This window comes from Coffea arabica, chromosome 3c, assembly GCF_036785885.1.
Source record: "Coffea arabica cultivar ET-39 chromosome 3c, Coffea Arabica ET-39 HiFi, whole genome shotgun sequence".
NCBI classification, from domain to species: domain Eukaryota; kingdom Viridiplantae; phylum Streptophyta; class Magnoliopsida; order Gentianales; family Rubiaceae; genus Coffea; species Coffea arabica.
Window position 1 is genome coordinate 6,148,422 of NC_092314.1, and position 25,782 is coordinate 6,174,203.

Below are 25,782 nucleotides of genomic sequence, written 5' to 3' on the forward strand. Positions count from 1 at the left end.
AATATTTCCCTCATTCAAGGAATATTTATAATTATCTTTTCATCTACAAATTTAGCTTTACATTTTATTTTTTTTCATCATATAACATACTCTTTACTAATAAGCATTCAAATATCATTAGGCACTCATTAAGAGGGTTTTCAAGTGCCGGTTTCCTGGAAAATTAGTTACTTTGAAAAAAATCACAATTTAGGGATATAACAAATGTGAGTGTATGTATTATTTACATAGTGACTTAAAGTGTGATTTAGGTGTCTCAACGAGCGTCCAATTACATAATAATTTAAGTGTAATTTAGGTGTCTAGATTAGATTCTATAACATATAACATCCATCGTATTTTTGCAACGATATGTAAACTTACGAGCCAAAAAATAATACCCCCTTTATCCCATTTTGATTGTCTTGATTTTTGTTTCATGCAGTTAAAAAAAATTAGTTAACTTTGTTAGAATAGTAAATATAGCCATATGTTTTTTCTAAAATACCCTTACATTAATATTAGGAGTACCACTAATCACTATACATTTATATTAATTATAAACCAATATCATGAAAAGTTTTATTATTCAAAACGTGAATCAAAACAATTATCGAATAAAGTAGATCATACTCACTAATAACAAATTACATTAAATAAAGGTATTTTATGATAGTTACAAATTAACTACATTTTTAAATTGAAATGTGGCCAAATCCATTCCCACCTTTGGTTCCACCGACAAAACAGATGTATTTAATAAATTAAATTTTTTTTCCAGAAAAGGGTTCTGCAAAAGTGCATGGTTTAGATCCCTCCTCCACACATGCAGCCTCAGACATCGTACTGACACGTAGCATTTTCTGTATCCATGTGGCGTTACATGATTGGTGGTTCTCGTGAAAGGGTTGTTCGCTTTCGGCAACCATTTACCACGTCAGCAAAAGCTTCCCATGTCAGCTGACTTTTGCTCCACCAATCCACGGAGGCACAAACGGTGGCCAGAGTTGACAATTCCGAGGGAACTACTGCTAAGTGCTAAACGACAAACATTAACATTTCTAGTCCTCGAGTTATAAGATCGTTTTTAATTTTCCCCCAATCTTTTTTCTTGTTGCCAAATTAGAACCTAGATTAGCCATAAGATTCACATTCAAGTTTAGATGAATCGATATGGTAATTCTTTTATTTTTTGGAGAAAAACAAACCAGCATAATGTATGTTGCTTGGTTGATGTCAGAATTAGCCATAGGATTCACGTTCAAATATGATAAGTTGTAACTAATGACATAATTTATTTAAATACTTCAACTTAATTTATAGTTAATTTATTTTATTTTTTAGTATAAGCGGAATCTTGAATTCAGGATCTCTTACTTATATTTTCCTCTTCTTGTACCACCTAACTCATTAGAAGAGATTAAATCATTTTTTCTACTTCGAAATATGAAATAGTACTTTAAATTGTCTCTAGACTTTAAAAAAATATACCAAAGTGGACTTTAGTCTCCTCGACTAAGGGAAGTTCATATAATTAATGATTAATAAAGTAACTAAATTACATTACACTTACTTTGATTTGAGTATTTGATAAACGGATTTTGTCTATAACTTGTGCTATTGAGAATTCCACAGACCATTATTATTGAATCACATTCAATAGATTTTTTGTTTTGGAGCTTCACGCTTAAATATGCATTTTCAGTAAAAAAAAAAAAAAAAAAACACACATGAGCCAAGTTACAAATTCTTGTGAAATTTACTTGATCATAAGCATGGAGTGATTTGCTAGTTTTTTTTTTTTTTTTGTTTCTCATCCAAAAATATATGCCCACAAAATTTCATTTTTCTCCTTTTATTATTTTCTTTAAGTCTTGAAAGAGCTAAGAATTGTTATAAGTGAGATGCATGAGATTTACACTAGCGCTATATCTTGCCTACTAGCATTTACAAAAACAACTTGATGGAAAAGGATAATATGTTAATAATATACTTCAAAATTGTTATAGCATCAATAGATGTATTTTTTGAGATTCTGTAGTTGAGAAATCAATGTGGTGTTGTTCCTTTAATTATTTAATATTTGAAGGTTAAGTTTGTACCCTCTAAAAAATGTATTATTAGATTTTTTTAAAAACTCATACGCTGCAAAAAATATAAATTTATTGAATAAATAATTATAGTTTCATTTTCATTTGTATGTTTACATCACTCAACAAAACTAATTAATCCAAAATTAAATTATCAAGTCTAATTGTCTCATTATAAATCTTGACGACATACAAATTAACAAAGAAACAGATACAAATTAGTAAAAATATATCTTTTTCCTATGCCTGCATGCATGATTCTTCTCGTCTTCCAAATTGGACAAGGTGAAGTAAGTGTAATACAAACAAAAGTTAACCTTCATCAGTATATTAATCCGAATGAGGTGATTCAATCAGTAGGGGTGGTTGATCAAACAAATATACCTAAATTTAGAGGTCACACAACAATATGTCCAAGTACACCCGAGTCCCATTTTTCTTGTTCTTATCTTCAGCTGATGAATCGGTTCTCTGTTCAACTGTCTCACTCTACTCGTGTATATCTTTCCAATTCCCACCATTTGATTTCATCCTTTGTTCCTCTTGAATGGCCTTCACAAAAATGGCTGAGGAAGATGGCCAAATATTGATAAAAAATCACCAGAAAAAGACTAAAACTGAAGAAAATGGAGATTGGTCATCAAGATTTCCTTGTATTGGGGACAATCTCTGTGATGGTGGATCCATTGATATTGTAGAAAACAGAGTGAAGAAGAGAAAAAGAAGAAAGAAATTGGATAAAGAAGAAGAAGATAAATTCACGGTTGAAAAGGGTCATGATTTGCCAATTGAATCAGTGAAGAAATAGGACCCTTTGGTTGTACTTGGCTATGATATCATGCATATGATATTCGGCTACCTTGACGCACGCAGTGTGGTACTATCTCTCATTGTCTCTTGTAGATGGCATGGAGTTGCTTGCAGTGATAGACTCTGGGCTCCCAAGGTTTCATTTTTCTTTGTTTTTAGCTTTTTGTTATCTTTTTCTGGTGAAGAGTCACGCAATAACTTTGATAAAGTTTTGATATTTACTAAAATTTTACAAGATTTTTCTGTTGGTTGGTTCTAATATGAAAGATTATTGTTTTTGCAACGGTGCTTTTGCTTAGTGCAGGGATCATGCACTTAAAGCTTGATTTTAATTTTAATTTTTTTTTGAATATTTTGCGTTTGTTTTGTATTATTCTTAAGAATGATGCTGGTATTCTTGGAATGAACTTTCATTGGAATTTTGATTGTTAAAGCCTTAAATGGGTGTTTTTAATTGTTTCTAAAATGTAGTAGTCTAGCTATTGTAAAAATTGTACATAAATTTGGAAGAATTGAAAGATGTTATTAATCTTTTTTGGCGTCTTTAGAGGGGTGGAGATGGAGGTTGTGACATAATTTGGAGGGTATGTAATTCTCCTTATTCGTGGTCGGGGTTCTTTAGTAGAGCTATACAACTAAGCCCAAGGGAGTAGGTGAAGCAATAGTGTAGTTAACGGCTAGTACATATGATTAAAAATGCGATAAGAGCTATATTAGGTTGTTAGTTTTGCACTGCAGGCAGTAATTTGTGATGATATATAGCCTGATTCATCCCATGAAAGGCTACATGTCACTGCAGCGCATCTAATTTTAGTTCAAGAAGTTTTGCTTCTAAACATTCTATTAAAAACTGTTGAGGACTATCTAATACTCTATTAATTTCCATTTGATGTACTTGTTTAAGCTCTAGTTGGGTAAAATGAAAGATTGGATAGAGAAATCAAAAAGTTGAGGTAGACAAGCGATGGGCTTAATGCTTGTTTCCTCCTAGGCAAGATGCCATATGGACAGTCTGCTTGCAATAGTAAGAGTTCAAACTCCTGACAGTGAATCCCAAAAACCCGGGGGAGGGAGGGAGGGGAACGGGGGAGCATGCATTGGCGTACACAATGATTTGGTATACTAGTATCTTCTACTTGTTTGAATTCTGCAAGTCTCTAGGGAATTTTCACCGTTATGCTCATTTTCTTTTAGGCTTATAACAAGTAAATGGGAAAGTAGGGAACTAGATGGAATGGTTAATGATGTCTAGATTAGCCAAACAACCCCGCTTTTAGTGAATGTGTTGCAAATTCGGCACAACTAGTTCTGTCGAAATTTGGTAAAGATTTCTCTTCCATTGTATAGTTTCCTTTTTGTAATCAAGAAGCCTGTCTGAAACTATCTGAGGAAATTCATTTACAGAATAAATACAAGTGGCCCAAATTGTTGTGCACATTATTCATCACATTCGACTTTTCTTGAAAATGCTCATTGTTTCATCTGCAACTAGTTGTAGTTTGCTATGTTCTTAACTAAATCTATGCTTTTGTATTATATTTGCAGCAGAAAAAACATTGGTTCTATGAATTGATAACAAGAAATGAATCAAACAGATAGGTGTTGGTTTGGTTTCAATGAAATAAGCTGAAATTTCTTTTCTGATGTAGTGTGAGGAGTTATGGCATGGTAAAGCTCACATATCTCGCATATCAAAATTCCGGGGATTGTCAAAGTTAGCTGCTTACTCATTGTCCGCTTAGGATCGCAAACGTGTAAGTAACCAAAAATATGACTATTATCTCCTTTTCTTCTTCTTTCTTTCTCTTGTTGCTGTTTGCTTTTACTATTTCTCTCTCTCTTGTGCATGGTAAATATATCTTCAGCAAATAAATTTGTCTGATAGATACCTGTGCTGAGAATAATCATGTCTTCTGTGTTTGATGCATCTGCTAATGTATAGTTGCTAATGTCAGACCCGGATAATGAGAGATAACTTGTGCAATCATATCTGGGAGTTCAGTTTCACTGAGATATGTATGTTCTGGGATGTCTTGGATTTCTTGTAGACTTCACTTGCACTTGTACTTTTGGATCTTGGCACTAGGATGATTTTTTTATATGCTTAAACTTCTCTTTTAGGCTGAAACTTTCATGGGAGTAAAGTTTTGATTTTTCAAACATAAGAAGGTGGAAAAAAATTTGCTTTCTCCCTTTTCCCATTGTCCCCATTGCTTGTAGAGCTGTTATTCGAGTCGAGCCGAACCCGAGTAGTAGTGGTTCGAGCTCGATTTGTACGAATTTTGAGCTGGCTCGAGTTCGCTTGATAACATTGTCAAGTCGAATAATTAGCTCGAGTTTGAACTCGTTAGCTCTATATTTAGCTCGAGCTCGACTCGTTTAACACAATCGAGTCGAGCTCGTTAAGCTCGAGCTCAAGCTCAAAATATTTACCATAGCAGCCATCTGTTCACTGTAAGTCTGTAACCATTCAGAAGATGCAAATTTGGCATACATATTTGTTGCTGAGTGGGGATTATGGATTTAATCCAATTTAGCAAAAGAGAAAAGATCAAGCAGTCCCACCAAAAGAGAGCATATGTAAAATTTTCTATCAGTCCAACAGTCAAAAGAGCCATGTTTGACTTGGTATGAATGTCCAGCAACTTAGAAATGTGAAAATTACTCCTCTAAATTGATGAGAATTCACTTTGGCATTCATAGTACCTCAGCCATGGTTGCTGATGAGAATTCACAAGTAGTCAAGTACTCATATTTTGTTCAGTTACAACAAACATCAAAGCAATAATCAAGTCTAAAAGACAGCAAACAATAAGAGCTACAGAGCAACAGCAGTAGCAATTTCTAAAATTTAGCCTTCATTTTGAGGAAGCTCAACTTCATGACACGTAAAATGTCTCGACAACATCCGATTGATCATACAGAATAAAAATGTAAAAGTCATGATATTTTCTAAAAATAAGAGCTACTGAGCTAAAAAAATGAAGTAGAATACCAAAGGACAGCAGCAGCAATTTCTAAAATTTAGCATTCTTTCAATTTTGAGGAAGCTCAACTTCATGATACGTAGATGACTCGGCAATATCAGATTGATCATACAAAATAAAAATGTCAAAGACTCAAAGTCATGATATTCTCTAAAAATAAGAGCTATAGAGATAAAAGATGAAGTAAAATAATCAATTAACCACATATTACTACTAGAAAGTGTAATACACTTACACGAGATTTGGTTTTTATTCCATGAAGATTGCGAATCCAATCACTACCGCAAAGTAGCATTTGCACTGTCTCAACAGACATAGAAGCTCGCCGATCATCAATTACTCTTCCCCCAGCACTGAAGGTAGATTCAGAAGCCACAGTTGTAACTGGAATAGAAAGTAAGTCACTGGCCATCCTTGACAATATTGGAAACCTCCATCTTTCTCCTTTCCACCACCCCAAGACATCCAGATTAGCAGATGCGTCACAAGCATACCTACCTTCTTCTAAATAAATATCTAAATCTGATTTTTCAGCTGGCGCCTTGTCAATTTCACTAACATGCATTTGAAATTTTTCCTTGCCAGTAAGAATTGGAAGTCCAAGTTTCTTAACATTCCCCTGAGATTGAATCGAAGAACTACTCACTTCCTTATGTTTACGTTTTACCGACTGCCTCGGTGGTTCCCCGGCATGGGAGGAGAAGTGAGTATCAACATATTCATTGTAAAACTCATAAAGAAGCTGTTTAATTTCATCAATTTTCACAGCAGCTTCTTTCTCACCATAAATAATCGGAAAAGCATGATAAATGAGTACCATTTTGTACCTTGGATCAACAATAGCACCTAACGAAAGCAACACATTGGTTTCTCCCCAATATTTGTCAAATTTTGCTGACATGCTCAAAGCCATGGCCCAAATTTGATCAGAAATATCAAGAGCTTTTTCATTTAAAAGCTCTTTAATCCTATAAAGCTCCACAAGAAAGATGTTAGAAGTTGGATAGTCGGATCCAGAAATCATGTCAGTGATCTCATGAAAAATACCCAAAAATCGGCACACTTCTTCTACTTGCAACCACTCGTAATTAGTTGGAACATAGTGAACCCCAGGGTCAATGTCCTCGTATCTTGGGAAAACGTCCTTGAAGTCTAAAGCCGAAGCCAACATGAGATATGTGCTATTCTATCTAGTTGGACAATCTAGAATCAATTTCCTAGAGGGCAACTGTAGCTGTTTCGCAATTTTGGCAAATTGATTTAGGCGACCCTCAGAGTTGTTCAAGTATTTGATCCCCTTTCTAACAGTATCAATCACATCACCTAGTTGATTGAGGCCATCTTGTACTAAAAGATTAAGTATATGTGCACAACACCTCACATGAAAAATTTTTCCAGTAATACTTAACCTCTTTCTTAGAGAAAAATCCTCCCTAAATCTCCTAACACAAGCATCGTTATAAGAAGCATTGTCTACTGTGATGCTGGAAATTTTATTCTCGATCCCCCAATCAATAAAACATTTACTCAAAGCATCAGCAATAATTACTCCCGTATGAGGAGATGGCACATTACAAAAATTCAACACACGTTTTTGTAACGCCCAATCAGAATCAACAAAATGCCCTGTTACAACCATATATTGAATTTTTTGACCAGATTTCCATAAATCTGTAGTTATGCTAACTCGACTAGCACTCTTTAATATAGATTTCAGCTTTCTTTTTTCAAGTTGATAAGTAGAAATGCAATCCTCTTTGACAGTTTGCCGGGTAATCTTTTTATAAAATGGGGACACAGCTTTCATAAATTTATTGAATACAACATGATCCATCATAGAAAATACGTATTCATGTGCAAGCACCATATGAGAAGCAAGCTCCCGTACCTTGGCATGGTCATATGAAAAATTTGTGATCGAAGTAATTCCATCGGATGGCCCTTCGGTAAAAGACAACACTTGCTGTTTCATCCTATTTTGCTCTCCCATTGCCATCTTCTTTTGTAAACATGCATTTAGATGATGCTTGTGTTGAGATGTAGCTCCAGTTGTACTCTTGGCAAATAACTTCTTACAATGATTGCATTGCACCTTTTCTATTCCATTGTCTAACTTCACAATTTTCATATCATCCCACACCGTTGATTTCTTTTTCCTTTGCTTTTTCTCAAAGGGCATTGCTGGTTCTTCATTTTCGCCATCACCTTTTTGCTCTCCTACTCCTCCTCCTTCATTGTCATGTTCTTCTATTATTTCTAACTCATCTTCAGTCATCTCATCCGGATTTTCTTCAATATCCAGTTCTTGATCTACTACTTCATTTAATTGCTCCATAGCAGGACTTGAAGATGAACCTTGGTGGGAATTAAGAGGGCTGTACATACCTATATATTAAGAAAAAAATTTAAGGCATAATTATAAATCAAAGGTTGCATGTCAAATTTCATTATAAATAAAAAAATTCCAATAATTTCAATTATCTATTACAATATGAGAAAATAATTACTGCTCATATTGAAGGCCAAATCCATTTGACACCAAGCAATCTACATAAACTGATTAAGCAATCAATTCATCTAGTTGGTCATGTGGTAGAAATAAGAGTTTATGAAAAATTGGATAAACTGATTAACAAAGAAACTAATGTATTGTAATGGACAAAATTTTTTAAAAGATTCAACCAGTCAAACATAAACTAGTCAACATCCACTATCTATAGGCAGCATATTTTTTTTCATGTCATTTTCAAAGTTTCTTTTTGGTTTCTTTAGCAGCCCCTCCATGGAAAGGTTTTGTCAAATCTTCAAAATACTACCTGTCTCCACAATCTAAAAAGTCCGCGCAGAAGCCCATTGCATCATTTGTCAGCTTCCACACGAATATAGAGAGTATCAGACAAAACCCACATCCCAATAACGCCTCAAAAGCACAATATTTTAGCAAAATACCAAAATCCCTAAATCCTAATTACCAAATAGAAGAAGATAATGCACCTTAATTTTTTTTTTTGGATCTCAGCTCTATATGTACGTAACTCCAAAATCGGAAATCAAGTACAGAAAAATACACGGGTTCACCAGGTGGCGGCTGGTGTTTGCGCAACCAAGGCAGTGGGCTGGTGCGACAAGTCAACTCCTCTGAAGAGCGATTGCTGATGCTCCCTGCTAGAGCTATTACCGAAGGGTGAATTGGTGATTTAGGGTTGACGCCTGACGGGCCAAAGTCTGGACGGAAGAGAGCAGAGCCGAAGAGAAGGCAAAAGCCCAGAGGTGAAGGCGGAAGAAGAATGAGCGAATGAAGGATTAGGGATTCGGGAGTTTGACTCTGGAAATAGATGAAAGTATTTTACTGAAATAGCCATAATTAATGAATTGACATTTTTATCCCTCAAATTTGAGCCTTTCGGGTAGCCCGCGAGCCGAGCTCAGCTCGGCTCGTTTAATTAACGAGCAGTCTTTAGGCTCGAACTCGGCTTGTTTATTAGAATAAACGAGCCGAGTTCGAGCCTTAACGAGCCGGGTCGAGCCCGGCTCGCGAGCTGCCCGATTCGAATAACAGCACTAATTGCTTGCTGTTACATATGATGCTGTGATTCTCTCTTATTTCTAAAAGTTATAATATGCAATATACCTACCACCTCATAATATTAATCTACTGATCAATTAAAACTATATGGTTTCTGTATTCAAGCCGCTCCAGAATACTGGCGGGACCTTGATCCTTATTGGAAAGGGACAGGAAAGTCCATGCGCCGTTATTTCCATCAAGATGGAAGCCAAACTGCAGACCCAGGTGACGAGGTATGGGGTGGTCACCAGGCATGTTATTCTATAGTCACTGGATTGCAGGCTGACAGGAACATGAGAGAACATTATGTGAGGGTAAATCATTGGCCACGGATGTATATTGCAAGGAAGCAGGACTGGAGCTGGGAAATGAGTAACAGCCTGTGTCGTTATTCCAGTATGCCTGATCCCGACAAGGAAGACGGCACAGGCCCCTATTATGCTGTTATCTAGTCGCAATTCTACATGTTTTACAGGTTGTGATAGAATCTTGAAATTCTAATTATAGTTTGCTCTTTTTCCTTGTTTTTTCTATTAGTCTGTTTTGTTCTTGAGTGTGTTCTTTGTAGATTAATCTATGCACGTGTCTGTCTTGTTTCAAATGTGGTGTAAAGCTTTAGGAGCTTTTACTTCTATCCTTATTATGTGTTTGTCTATTCTTTTTGATTTCTTGCACTCTTTAGGAGCTTGTAACTATATCCTTAAAAAGCATATGCTTTAGGCTCAGGCTGGCATATCTGGATTGATCCTTTGACATTAAATGCCTAAGGGATAAAAAAAAAGAATGGTAACACAAAAATGTTGATTGGTTGTGTTCAAGGACAAAAGAACAGCAGTTTGAACTCCGTAAAATTGCAGTGACAAGCATTGCCTTTTTTTTTTTTTTTTTTAATTTTCATCTTCTTTCCTTTTTGGATAGGTAAGAAGTTTATTGATAGCCAGATGAGATACAAAACTACAAAAGGCATATCCCAGGAAATGCAATCACAAAAAATCCATCAGCAAGAGACTACTTTTAACATTAATGTACTTGAACATCTCCATGATCAAGAATGGTGTCTGGTAGCTACCGAGTCATTGAAACCAAAGGTTTGTGTTAGGCAACATAACTCTATATAGTGGAAAAAAACTTACATCTAACTGAACAGAAAAACACCTTTACCAACTTGCCAATTTGCTATAACTACAAACTGAACAGGAAAAACACCTTCTAGCCCTATAGTGGCCCTTCTCTCTACTTCGCATTGCATAAAAACTACCTCAGCAAGCTCACAATTTGAGGAGGCCAGTAGAGCCTTGTTCTCTACTGGAAATGATACTGTAGCAGTCATATTTACTCTTATGATCGTGCCCACAACATGATCAGAAAGTGAAGCGAATGTCATTAACAATTGCAGGAGTATTGCTATTAGCTCCCAGACTAAAAAAAATTATATATTCAGCTCCAGCCTATAGCTGGATGGTTGTCAAAAGGACCAGGGACGTTGTGATGTTGTTGTCCCGTAAAATAGAAACCATCTTCTTTTACTAGCCAATAGCAATACTTGTCAGATTGATGATAATGACCACAATAGTAAGCCCAGGTGTCATTGTACACATCAAACATTGCAGATTTTGTGCCCCGCCAAAAATGGCAGAAGTATAAAGTATTCCTAAAGAAATTCATGTAAAAACTCCATGTCAAATCCTGATTAATAGTAAGATTATGATATCCAATATCATTATTTCCTGAGGCGCAATGAATTGTTAACGGGGTAGAATCGTCAGGCAGGCCATTGTGCACGTAGAGATAATATCGTCCGAAGAAACCAACCACTTTGCCTGCCTGGAAACTGAAAGTTGCCAAGAAAAGTAAGAAGCAAAGGCTTCTGAATATGGCATGATTCATCTTGTGAGACGCAAAAAAAAAAAAAGATGTTCTTTCTTGGCTAAAATGGGATGATGATTTTCTAGCTAACCTGTCAAGTTTAGTTGCACACGTTCTCAATTGCTTTTAAAACCATAATTCAACAGCACCTCATTTGCTGCTTCTTCAAATGTCTTATCATTTGTAAAGAAAATGAAAAACCAATATGCTATATGGCATCTTCTATACTTCAAAATAGAGTTTGGGTTCTGTATATGAAACGCATGTTTATCAGTTACATAGTGCAATGAGAATTGAACCCTTCGTGTGGAAATTGATATGCACTCCTTTTGCTGATTTTTAAGATTTAACCTGCACCAAAGCAACAAATTTCCACTGCAATGACTACATAAAAAGGTTTAAAAAAGGGAGCTTATCATAAAAAACCTCCTAAAGAACCTCTGGCAAATTTATTTAACTTCCTCTATGGTTTAGTCAATTTTCTTCTTAAGTAAAAGAAGCAGAAGCATTTGTATTTGTTTTGGTCCAACTTGGTGATTAATTATCTCTTTTCAAGATTACAAATCTTTCTTTGCCAAGGAGAAAATGGTAAGGTTTTAAGATTAGTGAAGACATGATTGTGCAAAGTTTATATCAGTGTACCTTTTAACTACAACAAATAATTTATATTATTCCTCGTTTCACTATATGAAATGAAATATAGTGCTTATGCACTTTTTTTTTTTTTTTGAAAGGCTTATAAACCTTCTTGAATGTCATTTTCTAACCTTATTCTCTAATTAACGTTATGAGGTAATTTGATATAATGCATTTCACCTTTCTTGCCAATTTTGGAAAAAATCACACTCATCTTTCCAAATTAAACTTTTAATTATGCCCTCCTTTCTTACCTCCTTTTTTTTATTTATAATTATGCCCTCCTTAGGTGATCAAGAAAATTCAACCACTCATCCTTTTTAGATATTCAATCAATTTCCAGCCCAGGTACCAATACGCCATTACAATTTGCACTTAGTTATCAGAACACAAAATTTACCATTCATCTTTTTCATAGCATAGTATTCTGAAACTTCAACTATTTTATGTAAAATCGGGCACTTGAAAATTCATTCAAATATTCATTTTACAGTTAAGAGTCATTTTTTAAATTAAAATTTCAAAAAAAAAAAAAGAAAAATCCTTGTGAATTGAGGAGTAGCCAAAATTTGAGGGGTTCAAAGCTGCAAACTAATAAAATAAAAAATAAGGAAATAGAGTTAAACAAAAAAAAGAGTAAATTATAAATATCTGTGACAAGGGCTAGAGTTGAAAAGAGCAAAAAAAAAAGGTTAAAAATTAAAAATTACCACTACTAATTTCTTTCCTTTGTCTTACTTATTTGGCCTGCAATGTAAAGACTTATTTTGACCCTTAAACCCTTTGGTAGAAGGTTTATATAATTCTCATTAAACCCTAAAACCCTAGAAGTTCCTCCTTCTAGACCCTTCTCTTCCCTTCTTTAAAATTACCACCACTTCTCCTGTATTCTTCTCCTTCCCCTACTCCATTACAGGTACATACACTCGCTAACTTTCCCCCTCACACACAAACGTTCTTCGCTCTCCCAAGTCCCAATTAGTCTTCGCAATTAATCATGTATCGGTTTGCAGCAAATCTTGCCTCCAAAGCCAGGTACTTTATCCTTTTTCAACTTCAAAGAAGTCGCAATATTCACTTCAATTTTATTAAATTTCTCAACTTTATTGAACCCAATTGTCCAATCATTGTTTGATGAGAAACCCATTTGTCTTTTCTTGCAGGGTTGCCAGAAACAGCAGCCAACAGGTGATTTATTTTGAGTGAGAAATTTTGAAGGACTGATTTTTCTGGTGCCTTCTTATTGTTTTATTGGTGTTGTTGATCAATTTGTGGAATTGGGTTGGTGCAGATTTCTAGTCGATTGGGATGGAGCAGAAATTATGCGGCAAAAGATATTAGATTTGGAGTAGACGCCAGGGCTTTGATGCTAAAGGGCGTCGAGGATCTTGCTGAGGCTGTCAAAGTTACTATGGGTCCAAAGGTGACATTTTGTTTTCTGTTTTGATCAATCTTTGTGGTTAGCATTGTTTTCTATTGCATTATTGATGGGTTTATGGATTTTTAAAGCTGAGTGTATGGAGCTCTTAATATTGATTTGGTTTTGAATTTCAAATTGCTTGTCTGGAATTTGTTTCACTTTCCTGTTTGAGTTCAATTGTGAAGACGTGCACATCAATGATTTGGTTATAAAGCTCTTGAGCGAAATTTACACGCAAGTTAGTGTGATTTTAGATTCATCTTTTAAATATTTTATTATCCATCATAAACACTGGGACTGATATAATTGTATGTGCTTTGTTCTTTGTTTACTTTGACTTGTTCTGGTAAAAGTTTGATTGCGCGCTATAATTGCAAAGGTGCACGTGTGATGTGATAATTTATTATTCCACCTATGAGCTTAGGGCAGTCCTTTTAATTATTGCTGCTGCCTATGACTGACCAGAGTAATATGCTTACTGCCATTTTCCTTCTGGCCGTTTCATCTATTACTTGCCCAGCACTAAAATATAGGAAAAGAATGTAGGAAAAGATGAATTAGGATCGATGGAAAGGAGAGAAGCAGAATGAATAGGAAGAAGTTGTTGCTTTTACCTTGTTGTATTGTGGTTCAATTGTTTATCTGGTTGATTGTTTGAATGTCAGAAGATTGGCAGAGTTGGTGATAATTGCCTTCTTGTCACTATCTTTTGTACAGGGCCGTAATGTGGTTATTGAACAAAGTTGGGGTGCTCCCAAAGTAACAAAAGATGGTGTAACGGTAGCAAAAAGTATTGAATTCAAGGACAAAGTCAAGAACATAGGTGCAAGCCTAGTTAAGCAAGTTGCAAATGCAACTAATGATGCAGCTGGTGATGGTGAGCTGATTACTTTCTGTTCTCTTGTTAAGGGAGGAGTTTATAAAAATCTTGCTGTTTCGTTATGGAATCTGTTCCAGTTAATTTATTGTGTATTTTCCATGAAAGTGAATTGAGCACTTCCATTATGTGTTTGTAGGAACTACTTGTGCTACAGTTCTCACCCGTGCAATATTTGCGGAGGGTTGCAAGTCTGTTGCAGCTGGTATGAATGCAATGGACCTTAGGCGTGGAATCAATATGGCTGTAGATGATGTAGTAACAACGTTAAAGAGCAGGGCAAGGATGATAAGCACATCAGAAGAAATAGCACAGGTTTGTTTGCTAGCTTGGGATGCTAGAGTAATGTTATAAAATTGAACTCTGCTTCTGCAAGGGCTTTTTACTACAATGCCCTAGTGAGATTCTCTCATCCGTGATGCAGAAGTGTTTTCGATGCTAACCTCGTGCGCTATCTGTCCTCCTATTGGGAGTTTGGGATTTAAACTCCAATTGCCATTGCTAGTTAGGGCCTGGAATCACTTGCCCATATCATCCAAGTACTAGGATAATTCGCCTATACCTTGCCTATCTCTTCCCCTCACCTGCCACCCCAACTCCTCGAAAACAAAAGAGAGAATTGAAGGTGATGGGGAACAAATCACAATGCCTGGGTGTGGAGAAGTGTTTGTCTCCTATACTTTTCCCTTGCAAGTACACTGATCTTCTTGCAATTTATATCTAAATAGGTAGGGACAATCTCTGCAAATGGAGAAAGAGAAATTGGCGAGTTGATTGCTAAGGCAATGGAGAAAGTAGGCAAGGAGGGAGTTATCACTATTCAAGTAAGTATTCTATGTCTTGTGCAAGGGTCTCTTGACATTGTTGGTTGTGGTTGCAAAGAAGGGTCACAATGGTCTTTATCTCAAATTTTCAATTGAATAACACGAGCTTCCTGATTTATTAACAGTGTCAACCATCATTCTGAAGATGTGGATGCTTTATGTTCGAATTTCATATACAGAGAATATGCTAATGTTCTAAAATGAAATTCAGTGATGTTACCATTTTCATTTGTCACATTCGGATTGTCAAGTAGCATTAGGTGGGTATAAATCTAGCAAACATTGTGTGCACGGAGAGCTTTAAATGGTAAAAAATATTGCAGTTCTTAAAGTTAAAGGTGGAGTACTGAAAGAGTGATCTTTAGTTTAGTACATGTAGAAAAATACTATTAGTGATGTTATCCGTATGGGACATTTATTGTATGTGTTGTTATATATTTTCTCAATATGCATGCAATATGTCTCATCTATCTTTTGCATAAATCACTATTTTGAGTAATGGTTGGTAGGTACCTGAAATCTCCTGAACAAATCTATTAAACTTCTTTTCTCCTCTTTAGGATGGAAAAACACTCTTTAATGAGCTTGAAGTTGTTGAAGGAATGAAGTTAGAGAGGGGCTACATATCACCATATTTCATTACAAATACGAAGACCCAGAAATGTGTAAGTTTTTTTCCCCTAATATCCTTCTTCTTCTTGGGTTCACATGATCTGTTTGCTTTGTAAGACCTATTATTGCATGAAAAATGAATACTTGTAACTGTTGTTGACTTACTGCAGGAGTTGGATGACCCCCTGATTCTGATCCATGAGAAGAAAATATCAAGCATTAATGCTGTTGTAAAGGTGTTAGAATTGGCTCTAAAGGTACTATCATTTGCCTTATTGTTCACTGATATTCACCTTTTAGAATATCCTAGCCCTGAGAATTTGTTTTGAAAGTATTGACCTTGTTTTGTTCTATTCCTTCAGAGACAAAGACCCCTTCTGATTGTTTCTGAAGATGTGGATAGTGAAGCCCTTGCTACTCTGATTCTCAACAAGCTTCGTGCTGGAATCAAGGTTTTTCTCTACTCATCAGAGTCTGAATTCTCCCTTTCCTTTTAGACTTGTAGATTGGTTTCATAACAGATGGATAACACAGGTTTGTGCAATAAAAGCTCCTGGGTTTGGTGAAAATAGAAAGGCCAGTCTGCAGGATCTTGCGGCTCTAACTGGTGGCCAAGTAAGACCACATTTCTATGAGCTTTTATGAATTTGATGTGTCGGAATGATGTTTACAAGTTGATTCATGCGTAATTGTAGGTGATAACTGAAGAGCTTGGATTGAACATTGACAATGTTGAATTGGACATGTTAGGCTCATGTAAAAAGGTAAGTTGCCCAACTATGTGTCAAGTTTTCCTTTCAGTAAAAGTTAACACATGATGAACTCTTATTTTCTGTTAATATCATAGATGATTCTCACTTTTATGTTGAATAATGGTGAATCTGAATTGATTTTGCTTTCAGGTCACTGTATCCAAAGATGACACTGTGATCCTTGATGGTGCTGGAGACAAGAAGGCAATAGAGGAAAGATGCGAACAGGTTTGAATTACCTCTATTTGCATATTTACTGTTCTAATTTTGTTATTCAGCACTTTTCAATTCTTTATATGCTTCAGCTAAATTTACTCAATCCCTGTCCTGCATGTATCAGATTCGATCTGGTATCGAGTTGAGTACATCTGACTATGACAAGGAGAAGCTGCAAGAGAGGCTGGCTAAGCTTTCTGGTGGTGTGGCAGTTTTGAAGGTGTGCAGTTGTTTTCCTTTTTGGCTATCCTAGAGTGATGACTGTGATTGGTCGAGCTAGCTTGATTCATGTCATCTGCCTCCCACTTCAAGTTTGACAGGAGTGAGCTTTAATTTATTGCAGATTGGAGGGGCTAGTGAAGCTGAAGTTGGTGAAAAGAAAGACAGAGTTACAGATGCTCTAAATGCCACCAAGGCTGCTGTGGAAGAAGGAATTCTACCAGGTGGTGGCGTAGCTCTTCTCTATGCTTCTAAAGAGTTGGAAAAACTGCAAACAGCCAACTTTGATCAGAAGATTGGTGTTCAGATTATTCAGAATGCATTGAAGGTTTGGAACTACTACTAAATTTATTTGCATGTGGCTAAAGCCTTGAATCTCTTTGTTTGTTTCTGTCTTCTTATTCCTGAATGTATCCCATCTGCTAATCTATGCACATGGAACCTCTTGATGCAGACCCCAGTACATACAATTGCCTCCAATGCGGGAGTAGAGGGTGCTGTTGTTGTCGGCAAGTTGTTGGAGCAAGATAACCCTGATCTCGGATATGATGCTGCTAAAGGTCCTAATCTAGATTGTCATATATTGTCAAACAACATGATGTTCTGCTTTCTTCTAATCCCATAAACTCAATTTCTGGTGTTTGTGGTAAACAACAGGTGAATATGTAGATATGGTAAAAGCAGGAATTATTGATCCATTGAAAGTATTAAGAACAGCTTTGGTTGATGCCGCAAGGTAACTGAGTCAACCACTCCCTTTTTGCCGATAACATAATCAAGGTTCCAATTTTGGTTGTGTTTGCTGCCTTAAGACTGATCTGCCTGCTTGTTTTGGCATATGCAGTGTTTCTTCTCTACTCACTACAACTGAGGCCGTGGTAGTCGAGCTCCCCAAGGATGAGAAGGCAGCTCCTGCCATGGGTGGTGGCATGGGTGATATGGACTACTGATCGCTGGACTTATCCTAAATGGCTGACTTACACTGAAATAAGTTTTAGGAGTTCTTGCCATTCGAAACTGTGTAGGACCAAACGCATCCCCCCCTGTAATCATAGTGAAGAGTCATTACTTCTAGGAACCGGGAGAATTGGTAGTTGCTTTATCTCAGTACGGGATTGCCATTCTTGATTTTGAGGAAATGAGTTCTCCTTTAGTTGGATTATATGTTGGCTACTGTCAATTTATTGGACATTGACTATTCTTCAAGCCGGTTATGCACTTTGTCCCAAAAAAAAAAAAGGAAAACCTTGTTTATAAACTGATAATGGAAAATTTCCCCCCTAGGGAAGGGGCAGAATATGCTATATAAAATTGAATTACTATCATAGCTTGTCAAGCCAAAATGTATTACCGTAAACTAAAACAGAAACAAGAACAGTTACTTTCCTGTAATACGCGTGCATGAAGAAACTGTTTTAAATGGTAACCATTAGAGCACTGAAAGTGTCTCATGCAGTACGTCCGTGTATTGTGTTCCTGTGGGTTTATTATCCTTTTTTCCTTCGAATGTCTTGTTTTCTTAAATATGGCAGATACTACCACAAAAACAAGAATAAAAAATAGAAAAGGGGAAATGTTATTTGCATTCTATATTTTGTTGTTTGCACTTTCACCATTTGTTTTATCATATAGTTTAATAAATAAAAATTATATGATCAGAACAATGATGAGAGTAATTAACTAAAATGGAAGTACGCTAGACAATTGTTGAGAATATTGTTTCAAATTGAGCCATTTTTTCCACTTACTAATTCGTTTTGGTTAATTTTTGAGATGACGTACACCTTTTCAAGTTATTCGAAATTCAACTTCTACTCCAAGTAATCAGGAAATGATCTTTGATGGTGGTATACAAACAGAAACATCTGAGTTGCACTAAGCAGCTTCTCTCAAAACATTATTGGTTGACATTTTCTCCAAAAAACAAGATGCAAATGTAAGAAAAAATGAATCTTTCTTCCAAATTCTTTCCTAGTTATTCAGCTTTTCCCACACTTGCAAATATTAGCATTTGTCGCCAAACAATAAACTGGCCAAGAAATAGAAGAATTTCCTCACAATATTCAGTCACATGGACGTATATGCAATGATACAACATTACTAAAAGCAAGAAGAGAGAGAGAGAGAGAGAGTTGAATACAGCCTGAGGCGTTATATCAAACTCTATGATTTGCCTTTGCGACGCCTTTGTGTTCCAACACAATCTGGACAGTACCAATTCCCTTTGGGCGGCTCTCTGAGACCAACGCAGCCATAATGGAACCATTCTATCTTGCACTGTTTGAAGATGCATATCCATTAGAACAAAATCCAAACCGATATAAATGAAACAAGGAAAAGAAATCAAAAGCTGAAGGGGCACCGGTACGTACACCAGGGTTATCGCATGCAACCATTTCTCCATAGCTAACTTGGTTGCAGATGCAATATGTTGGTTCATTGGGATCTACTGGTAGATCCAACTCCACACCTGTAGGATTTGTTGATGTTGTTGTGGCTGCAGCTGCAGCTGCTGCTGCTGCGGCGGCAGCGGCTGCTGTTGCAGTAGCAAGGCGGGTCCTGCAGATATAAATGCCACCGCATCAAATGTCCCAAATTTCAGTGAGCAAGCACAACATGAACAACTAAAGGAATGCTTTTTAGTCCACACAGAGAGAACCAAATGTCTAATTAACTGAAAAATTGTCATTAAGAGCATTCCAGGTTTTTTCTCCTGATGCCATCCAGAGTACGAAGCATTTTGAATCATCAATATGATGGCAAAAACACGTTCCTATGTTTTCCTTCCCAAGCCCAGCATGCTACTTTATCGTATCAATCCATACAGAAGCTATTAGTGTCTGTTATATTGTCTACCTACAAATTCAAGGCCCTGCCAATTTGACTGTATTGTGTAATCTATTGCTTGTAATTCAATGTAACTCTAATGTCCTTAACTAAGAGACAGTTAACACCTTATGTGCATCTAGACAGAGCAGCAAGAGGACACTCTCTTGGTGAAGGATCTCTAATGTCATCTGAATTTTCAGACTATAATTAAATTCCCAGTCTTATATTTGCCTGCAGATTACCCTCTCCAATCACGTACAACATGACAATAAGATCCCTCTAACCCATTATATAAAAAAAGGGAGGAAAGAACCAAGTAGAAAGTCAAATATGATATAAACTAGCTTTTAGACATCCTATTTTAAATGTCATATTCTTTACAGGCAAAAAAAATTGCAGAGTGCCAAAATGAAACTTTGATGTTAACAGACTGTTGGTCTTCATGCTAAACCTAGCACATAGTATGGTTCAGACAGCAGCAAGAAGACAGAGGTTCCACAAAAAGAATAAAGAAAGTGGTGGCCGCGCATGAGAAGAGAAAGTTACTTTTTACGCCCTCTACTACTTTCACCAGCTTTTCCAGATTTCACATTGTTATCAACAGCTGGAGCAGCAGATCCAGTTGAAGCCACAGTATCTCCTTCTGCAACAGGTCAAAATGAGAATGATGTAAAAAACAAGAAGATGGAATGGAGATACTCCATATAGAAAGAAAAGCAATGATTAACCACAACTCTTAAACAGGGACAGAGGAAAAAGATAGCAAAAGACATTACCACGACGAATCTCTTCATCGAGTTTTTTCAAGTATTGGTCAAGCTGTTGAATATGGGCATCTACCTGTCAAAAAATCACACCATAAATAGAACTTTTCAAATCAGGGACAGAATAGTCCACTCCAGCACCAGTTAAAAGAATATGACAAAGAAAATCAAACCCCATCTAGATAAAACAAGAAACAAACCACAGCTATCACAGGCATTGTGCCCACAAAATTAACTAAACCACAAGGTTCCTTCCTTTAAACTGAAGTTTTGTGCAAAATAGGCACAATGCAGACACAGGTAGGTAGCATTATCATCCTGCAACAAACTACCCAAAAAAAAAGAAAAAGAAAACTTACAACAAAGCAAGCAGAATCCTATCAAAAAGAAGAAAATAAGTCATATGATGAGCAAGAAAGTTCATACTACACAATTCTGCCCTAGTCTGTGTTTTCATACTAAAATCAGAAAGTAAAGGCTTTTCTTTCGCTCATGCTGTTATTTTTCTCTCTTTATCCTCTCCACATTCTGTAACATTCTCCTAGTATGTTTATGGAGATGCTTTTAAACCCAATCACTTAACTCCCCACTCCACCTCACACAACTCCTTCATACCTCATCTCAAATTCAGGAGACCCATCTAATGTGATCTTTACCCTACATTAGTTTGTTGCCTCAACCATTTGAACAAAATTTTCTTTTTCCCCAGCAATTTTTTCATCATACATTAATACAGAACTCCTTCAATGATTCTCATAGTATTTCCAGTTAAACTAAAAGCAACAAGAAAAATAGTTATGCAAAACCAAACTAAAATAAGGAGTGACAGAACTTCATTTTCACTACCAAGTCATATGCCTGCAGAGCTAATGCAATTTTCTCATCAGCAATCCTGATGGCATGCTTTTGCTCATCAAGTGCCTCATCTGAAAATTTCATAAATGAAGAATCAGGCGTAACACCACCATCCTTAATACGATTCTTCATATCCTCGATTTCCTGTCCGCAACGCTGTTCATTCTGTCTTTGGATTTCTGTTCATATTCAAGTTGGAAAAAATAACCTAATTACTACATAGCAAACTAAAAACAGAAATGACTTGATAGTGATATCGTCAGAATAATGCTAAGTAGAAATAAGGATGTAACCAAAAGCTATCATTCTTTGATGTTTAGAACCCTTGGTTCAGGAACACACAGAAACAAACACATACGAAAGAAGTGTAGCTATGTTGGGAAGAAGCAAAACACGCGCACAGACAGACAGACACCTACGCTGGTATACAAAACCTATTTGTTAGGAACATTGCACAACAGAGCATTCAATCCTGTTTTCCCAAACCAAAGAGCTATGTGGTTAAGGGTCTTTATTTCTCATCTTGGATTGAGGTTTTTGGTTACACCATCTCCAATCCCCTTTCCACATTAAGCTCCTTCTCAACCCTTTCCTGCTAAAATTTCCAACAATTTATAATGTACATCACTATCATCATGTTGATGCAATTTGAGGACAACTTACAGCTCATGCACTCCAAAAAAAAAAGGAAGAAATAATTAACAAAAAAAAAAAAAACCCCAACAATAAAGCTGGCTATTTCAAGAATTCAAACTCATTAATTTTCTTTATTTTAAATTTGTTCCATTTCCCTTTAAAAGAATACTTATTATCAACTTCATAACAGAAAATTAAAAGAATCAAGAAAACAGATTTAAAAATGAAAATGGATAAGAAAATATTTTACCATGTAAACTTTTATCCAAATCCCGCAACAATGCATACTTCTTCTGTAAAATATTCGGCAGCACCTCTAAATCTGTTAAATCCAAATAATAATATTAGTAAAATAAATAAAATAACCCTTAAAAAAACCCCCAGACAATTATAAAGAAGAGAATTTTAGTGAAGTAATATCAACGGCGCTGTTGAAGGGCATACTAGCTTGAAAATCATCTATGAAAGACATCTAATTGTATAGATAATTAAGGAATTTCCGGGTATTCCTGGGACTGGGTTGGCAATTTAGCACAATAATTCGCGTATTTGTAAAAAATTCCTGATGCTTGGAGCCACGAAGGATTAGGATTTGAGCCCTAACTATAGGATTGGGGATAATGGAGTTACTTGAATTTACAAAACTAGGCTTTCATTTTCTGGTATTACGAGAATGCCATGAGTTCGTTACATTGGCGGTATTTTTTGAAATCTTAGAATTGCAAGAAAGCCCCAAATTTTCAAAAGTGTGCTTTTTAAACCACGGCCATCCTAAATTTCCAAGACTAGACTAATTTGAAACGTTGGATTTTTTGTCGGTTCAAAAGGCAAATAAAATAAGCCCATCATCCCCACTTTGATCGGTTTCTTATACCACAAATTGACCATGATATATTTCTGTATCATCATATATGTGTATCCATATCTAGTTTATTATTTCAACCGCTAAACAGTTGATATATAATTAACTCATTTAATATGGTGTTAGATGCTCTCTTATTATATTTTTAGTCCATTAGGATAGATTTTTTGCCCTAAAGGTATTGTAGTATCATCAATTGAATTCTTTTTAGCCGGCAGAGATCGGGAATGATTAAAATCTCATTTGAAATTTTACACTTTTAATTATTTTACCTAATTTCTAATAGGTAACTCGTATGGTAATCACTTTTGAGTAGTTATTTGAGATCACCAGATCGACCCCTGTTGGTAAAATGCTGTGTATCTTGGGTAGATTCTGCATAACCGTAGAGGATTAGTTTGACGTAAGCAAGAGCTATGTCGAAAAAAAAAAAAAAAAGACTCTTTTACCTAAGAGGTAATGTTACTTCATTTCCTTTAGTGTGATTTCTCGCTCTTGAACCCAAAAATGTATCTTCATGCATATCGCTATCCCATTGCCTCTGGTAAAAATTTTTTGCAACAACATTACAATCTCTAATCACTCAATAAACTCTAGGAGTTGGTCATAAAACCTAAGCAGGAAATTTGGTCCTTTATGTTTTATTGGAACCCAACATTAGATGGAACAATCAACGGTATACCACAAATAGATAATGCACATAGTTTAGCAGTGACATCTATGTTTTTACCCTGTAAATTTTATTTTCAAAATATAAACTTTTAGAAGTTGAATCTCTGATGTGAAGTGACCACAAAAAGACAATGCAGATAGTTCAATGACGTCTAGATATTTTACTCCATAATTTTTATTTTTAAAAGATAAACATTTTCATTGGGATGGACCAAAAAGAATCTTAGGAACAAAATGGGTTCTATCAAACAAAAGTTTTTATTTTAGAATTAATCTTTCCTATACTGATAATGTATACACTGTTAGTTTTTGACGAATAATATAAGATTTACTCTTATCCTTCTTTGCGAGAACGGAGAATAAAAGGTTTCATACGACTAGGTGAACACTTCTTCAACCAATAAACAAAAAAAATTCCTCCATATGCAAGTACGCATCTTACTGGTCCGAAATTATCCTTTCTTTCTACCGAGGAAGTTTTTTTTTTTTTTTTTTTTGTTAAAAAAAGGATATAAAGTTATACTTCATGTGCATTCAAATTTTGTAATAATTTTCATTTTAATTCTCAAGTAGAAAAAAATCTGAATCCAGAAGTGTTATACCTAAGTGGACCTTTTGAAACTAGTTCTTGGTAAATAACAAGCTGGATTGCACTTCATAACCCAATAATGAATGAAAGGCCCATGGGTGAGAGTACTAGTTGTATGTTGTTATAATTTCACTTTCTAGTGCAAAAATGTTTCATGATTAGTATTCAGTTTAGGCCCTCTAATTGAGGACATTACAAGGGAGCTAACAAGTTTAGAGGTGTCTAATATTTCTTGAGTGATTAGGAATTATAATAAAGTTGCTCATGTGCATTCTTTAATAATTCTTGAGTGAGTAGGAATCATAATAAAGCTGCCAATGTGCTATTAAAGAGTGTAAACTTCATATATGATCATGTTTTTTAAAGGAGAGGTCCTCCAGATTTTGCTGTGCCATTTCTAATGACTGATTTGTTAGGAAGTTAATGAAATTTCGATGTTTCCATGACTCAATTTCTAATCTAATTTGTCTACCAAAAACTAAAACTGAATTTGTGATCCAGTCAATGTAAGAAAATTTCTAGTTTGGGAGGCAAATGATAATAACCCACATTTTATTTCTATTACAACTTTTGTTAATACTCTTTTAAGTTCAAACTGCATTTGGATGTGGGAAGGGCAGGTTCAACATTTCATGCAAAATTATCGTGAAAATAGAAACTAAGATGTTTATGCATTAACACTACTGTAAGCTTATTATCATCATCATGGCAGAATTGCCTGTTTCTTGCCTGTGTTTCTTCCAAATCTTGTGGAAGGAGTTGAGAGAAGTCCTCACTCAGGAGGCTCACTGCATTAATCCCGCCAACTTCCACCAAATCCATTTTGCCTTTCTCTTTTGGCATTGATTCCTGCCCAGAAAGACAGAGGGCTCAATGACTCACCCTAAAGGACACACCTAAATCCAATCATAAGGCCAACTAACCACACAACAACACGTACAGCAGTGTTATGAATTGTGAACCAACTCATCCCATAATCAACGAGTGTAAAAACAAAAACAGCAAAAAAGTTCAAAAGGGTTAAGTAACAATCATGCTCCAGATATTTTGCATAAGATTGCCAAATAATTTGGTAGCACCACTATAGCTAGTAGTGTTAGTAAAGCGCAAATTGTACCACAATGTGGAATGATATTCACTTTTGCATATTCTGTGGCATAGTATGTAGGAAACTATGAGCTCACTTATAAAAATTTACACGATAGATAGATATAAACGTGAGAATCCTTTATAAAGAAGGTGTGCCATCTTTTACTTTATCTTTATCGTGCGAAGTCGAGTATTGTGTATAAAGTGGCATTTTCTCGGCTATGAAATAACAATAATGTTAGCTATTTTGGGGTAGTCACCTTCTTTGTAAATGTTACTTAACCCATCAGAATAGCATTTGAAACAATTGATTTTGCCACTTGGTCACAAAAATTATTTCTTGAACAGACAGATTCCTAGCAATCAATGCCTCCTCTAATTTTGGTCCTTTCATTTGATAAAGACAATGGACCTCAATTTCTTGCTCTACTCTGTTTCAGCAGTGAAACTGATGATTGCTTATGGCCGAATGGTGATGGTGTTTGTTAAATAATTAATCACCAATTCTCGAGCACCGTCCTGTTGCTACTTTCTTGTAACGGTTACTATAGAGTCCCCTTAAACGCGTTATGGGGACCCCAGCTTTCAAGAAATCAAGAAGGTTTCCATCCAGGCATCCATAGTCAACCT

General features: G+C 35.8%; 2 protein-coding genes and 1 long non-coding RNA gene across 5 annotated transcripts; 2 read left to right on the plus strand and 1 right to left on the minus strand.

Moving 5' to 3' along the window:
- The first annotated feature begins 2,296 nt into the window (after window positions 1-2,296).
- On the plus strand, window positions 2,297-10,096 carry LOC140037601 (uncharacterized). Of its 3 annotated transcripts, none has more exons than XR_011841525.1 (3): window positions 2,298-3,015; window positions 4,529-4,633; window positions 9,558-10,096. It is a non-coding gene; the product is annotated as an uncharacterized lncRNA (long non-coding RNA). The 3 variants fall into 3 exon arrangements; XR_011841524.1 differs by lacking the exon at window positions 9,558-10,096 and adding an exon at window positions 8,886-9,017; XR_011841523.1 differs by lacking the exon at window positions 9,558-10,096 and having other exon boundaries at window positions 2,297-3,015; window positions 4,529-4,883.
- A 2,682-nt stretch (window positions 10,097-12,778) lies between these two features.
- LOC113734394 (chaperonin CPN60-2, mitochondrial) lies at window positions 12,779-18,062 on the plus strand. Its single transcript, XM_027260921.2, has 17 exons — window positions 12,779-12,971; window positions 13,100-13,124; window positions 13,228-13,359; window positions 14,074-14,233; window positions 14,373-14,548; window positions 14,962-15,057; window positions 15,618-15,722; window positions 15,840-15,926; window positions 16,032-16,121; window positions 16,204-16,284; window positions 16,365-16,433; window positions 16,572-16,649; window positions 16,762-16,857; window positions 16,981-17,184; window positions 17,311-17,416; window positions 17,514-17,592; window positions 17,701-18,062. The coding sequence occupies exons 1-17, from the start codon at window positions 12,934-12,936 to the stop codon at window positions 17,804-17,806; spliced, it is 1,728 nt and encodes a 575-aa protein (XP_027116722.1). The 5' UTR covers window positions 12,779-12,933; the 3' UTR covers window positions 17,807-18,062.
- Window positions 18,063-18,793: 731 nt separating this feature from the next.
- LOC113734395 (PHD finger protein ING1-like) lies at window positions 18,794-22,543 on the minus strand. Its single transcript, XM_027260923.2, has 7 exons — window positions 22,385-22,543; window positions 22,191-22,262; window positions 21,296-21,483; window positions 20,462-20,525; window positions 20,232-20,328; window positions 19,229-19,415; window positions 18,794-19,133 (listed from the first exon to the last, which is right to left on the minus strand). Exons 1-7 carry the CDS (start codon window positions 22,410-22,412, stop codon window positions 19,020-19,022), a joined length of 750 nt encoding a protein of 249 aa, XP_027116724.1. The 5' UTR covers window positions 22,413-22,543; the 3' UTR covers window positions 18,794-19,019.
- Window positions 22,544-25,782: the final 3,239 nt, after the last annotated feature.